Source organism: Temnothorax americanus, unplaced genomic scaffold, assembly GCF_048541705.1.
Source record: "Temnothorax americanus isolate GAGA-0224 unplaced genomic scaffold, ASM4854170v1 Scaffold66, whole genome shotgun sequence".
Classification (NCBI taxonomy): Eukaryota; Metazoa; Arthropoda; class Insecta; order Hymenoptera; family Formicidae; genus Temnothorax; species Temnothorax americanus.
The window spans coordinates 822,679-826,683 of record NW_027509788.1 but is presented as its reverse complement, the minus strand read 5'-3'; the positions used below and the strand labels follow the sequence as shown (position 1 = coordinate 826,683).

Sequence of the window (4,005 nt, the reverse complement as noted above, 5' to 3'; positions counted from 1 at the left end):
AAAATGTATTTACCAGAGTTTAATATAACAGACATCATAGAAAAAAGTATAACGGTAAATAATAAAATAGAATCTGATAAAGAAATAAAACTGGAACCAATAATCAAAGATCCAACAGAATTAATGAAAATAAGTTTAAGTTTAGAAGAAATCCAAAAGGAGATGGAAAATAACCAATCCAGCATATTCACGAATAAAAATATTATATATTCCATAGGCTCCACGGTCACAATTGTAATAGTAATAAGTATCATAACCGTAATCATTTATGTAATAAAAAAAAAATGAAGGGACCATTAAAACTTTGTAACAAAAAAAAAAAAAAAATCAAAAAATTATGTAAAAATAGCACATAAGAAAATCAGATTGTAACCTCTCAGGGAAAAAGAAGACGCATAAATAAACGAAAAACTACGTTTTTCTTTTTCCGCGGGGGGAAGGGTGTTGTGAGCGCACAACGCCCTTGGCAACCGAGTTGCCAAGCGCTAAAGAAACTCGACCCCAGCGACGAAACGTAGAGAGCAAGGTCCATCCACGAGGACCAATATCGCTGACGCGAAGGTCAACGCCGAGCGCTGACCATAGAGGTTAATGCTACCACGGGCGATCCCGAGGTAGCAACCGAAAACCGATGTAAGACCGCCGAATCGAACAATCAGGCAGTCGGTCTGAAACCATCAAGCTGTCGCGTCGAGTCACCTGCGAGTTATCTATAAACGAGACGCGAAGTGGAACTTGTAATAAGGACACTCGTGTAAGGCAACTCAATTTATTAAAGTGGTTCAAAAATACAACGCCTTCCTTCATCCTTCCTATCGCGAACGGAGCACGATCCCTTTTAGCCGACAAACGGCTAACACTTTACTATCCCTCGCATATCCTTATTGTTCGCGCATACACGCACCCCACGTGTGTGTCAAGTGTGTTTGTTAATAATGAAAGTGTAAGTGCATGATAATTATAGATTATTATTCGTTTGTTTAAATTTGGCCCTTTCTTGGCAGAGTAAAAATTGATCGCGGCTAAATGTTCTTAGTGTAACCGTCCATTACGAGATTAAAGTTAAAATCAGTCGAAGCCAGATTGTGACACTATCTTTTATAGTGATACTTCATTTTCAAGATTGCATGTAATGATGTAAATACACAGAAACACTCATTAATATATTGCGTCATCCCTATTTCAAATAAGAAATGCATCAAATAATTTTAATATATTCGTACATTGTGTATTACTTGTTATTTTCACTATAAATAATTTAATTTTACTTATGCGTATGAGTAACAGCAAAAATTTTTCAAATATTTCCTATTACATTGTATCGATTTCAATGAATTTTTTTTAAATGCAAGCGCTTATCACAAAGATCACATTTCGTCACTATATTCTATTTAAAGTCATCACTTTTGCAAATCGCATATTAGAAATAAGTAAGTCATTATTGTAGATATTTATAAGTCCAATATATAGGCACTAACATTTAATTTCTTGTGAATATATTTTGATATGCAGTTGCTCAACATAATGTTACTGTGTTAAAATAATTATGAAATCAAATTTTGCAGTTTTAATATTTATTTATACAAGTACTTAAGCCTTTTAAAAATAATTTTCTTCTGTACATTCATGTCTAACCTTTTAATACTCTCTAATAAAAACATTTTTTTCTTTTTTAAAATAAATTTTAAAGTAATTTTTAAATGTTATTATTCGTATCCGTTTGGATTATTTCAACATTGTAAAATGTCTTCCCTTATTAGCATAGTGTATATAAAAAGTAATAAAAAAATTTAATTTAGAAAAAGAATAGACAAACAAATTTTAAATGACAAAGAATAAACAAAGAAATTAGTTTGACAAAAATAAACAATTTTAAAGGCGATTCAAGTACTTGTATCAAAATAAGCAACATTTAATTTTAACAAAATCAATTTCGGAATTGTTTCAATTACAGCAGAATATTGATCGCTCGAAAAGTGACTTAATCTAAGGTTAAAAGTTATTAATGAACTTTGACAATTAGTAACTCACCTTCATATATAATAACTTTCTGATCAATAGCGAATGTCAAGTAGCTTCTGTCATTAACTGACATTGACACCTCAACTTCAGCTGACGCTTTTTCTGAAGACTTCTGCTGATCACAAGAACTTAGTTCCACATGTACAATCTCATCCCCGAAATCGATGCATGGCCTTGTTGTAACTTCATCTGAGGCTAAATATTATCCATCATTAGCAATGTTTAAAATCCAAAGATAATATACACTACACAGTAAGTGTGTACAATACATACTTCCTATAATGGACTGATGACTCTCCGTAGTGTGAACCAGTTCAGGTACCAGTTCGACCTTGTTATAGATAGAATCATCCCCGAAATCGATGCATGGCCTTGTTGTAACTTCGTCTGAGGCTAAATTGATTCGTGGTCTCTTTGTTGCAACTTTGTCTGAGGCTAAACCGATTCGTGGTCTTTTTGTTGTAACTTCATCTGAGGCTAAATATTATCCATCATTAGCAATGTTTAAAATCCAAAAATAATATACACTACACAGTAAGTGTGTACAGTACATACTTCCTATAATGGACTGATGACTCTCCGTAGTGTGAACCAGTTCAGGTACCAGTTCGACCTTGTTATAGATAGAATCATCCCCGAAATCGATGCATGGCCTTGTTGTAACTTCGTCTGAGGCTAAATTGATTCGTGGTCTCTTTGTTGCAACTTTGTCTGAGGCTAAACCGATTCGTGGTCTTTTTGTTGTAACTTCATCTGAGTCTAAATATTATCCATCATTAGCAATGTTTAAAATCCAAAAATAATATACACTACACAGTAAGTGTGTACAGTACATACTTCCTATAATGGACTGATGACTCTCCGTAGTGTGAACCAGTTCAGGTACCAGTTCGACCTTGTTATAGATACACGATGTATTGTCATCAAATATTGTTGGTACAGCGGAACTGTGTAGACGAGGACGCTGAAATGGAACCTGACAGAAAAAAAAATATGCAACAAAGAAAATATAAAAAGAACGTACATGAAATAAAAATGGAAATAAGGCTAGTTTTCGTACATTAAAAAAAACTTGGTGATAAAACTTACGTTTGCAATAATCTTTCCATTTGCATCATGTTTGATGTAGTTCCTGATAATATAATGGCCTTCAAAATGCTTCTCGCAAATAAAATACGTTTCTTTAAATGCCACTACACCAGGAATAGCGGCTTCCCATTTTTTGCGCATTTCTATATTTCTCGGCACTTTGAACATTGACAATTTCTCTTTCTGACTTTTGTAACCCGATTTACATTTCGGTACTGCGCACGTTATAACCATTTTGCACTACTTTACTCGCACTGCTACTAATTGTAACTCGCACTATTTTACTCGCACTACTAATTGTAACTAAAGATAAAAAGTTCACTCTATGCCGCGAACAAAGGAGATAATGCTAGCGAAAGTGGTGAGCAAGTAGATAAACGACGTAGGCACACAGATTATATTTTTCAAAATTATTTACTCAGCGGCTATACACGTGACACAACACACGACCGTGCATTGAACCACTGAACATATAATGATATAACGGCGGCTACGGTCGTGGACTGTGGTACGACCGTGATAGCGGCTGTATACTAGATAGTAGCGACACGTGGTGGAGATATCATAAATTAAAAAACCTGCTTCAATAAGTGTGCTACCCCCACCACTAAAATTCGGCCCGAGTTGCCAGACCTGTGTATACGACCGTGGGTCGGACCGACGGGCGGGCTACCGGGGCCTGCTGCTGGAGAAGCGCCAGGAATGTCTCGCACAGCGTAACACGGCCCCGCCGCAGCATAAACACGGGTGCACTACCGCGACTGCAGCGCAGGTGGGCGACCCGCACACTTCCTCCAACGGCGCTCCGAGGGTCGAGCGGCGCCGCCACGGCCTGGCCAGCCGGGCGGGAAACCGCGAGGGGCCCGCGCGCAACCAGCAGCCAAATTAAACGGG

General features: G+C 36.8%; 1 protein-coding gene across 1 annotated transcript; it reads right to left on the bottom strand.

Annotated features, from left to right (window-relative positions):
* Positions 1–2,031: 2,031 nt before the first annotated feature.
* On the bottom strand, positions 2,032–3,747 carry LOC143905735 (uncharacterized; the record flags this gene model as incomplete). Its single annotated transcript, XM_077421310.1, has 5 exons — positions 3,112–3,747; positions 2,860–2,998; positions 2,578–2,781; positions 2,296–2,499; positions 2,032–2,217 (listed from the first exon to the last, which is right to left on the bottom strand). Coding segments are annotated over exons 1-5 (967 nt in total), but the record flags the coding sequence as incomplete, so codon positions are not given.
* Positions 3,748–4,005: the final 258 nt, after the last annotated feature.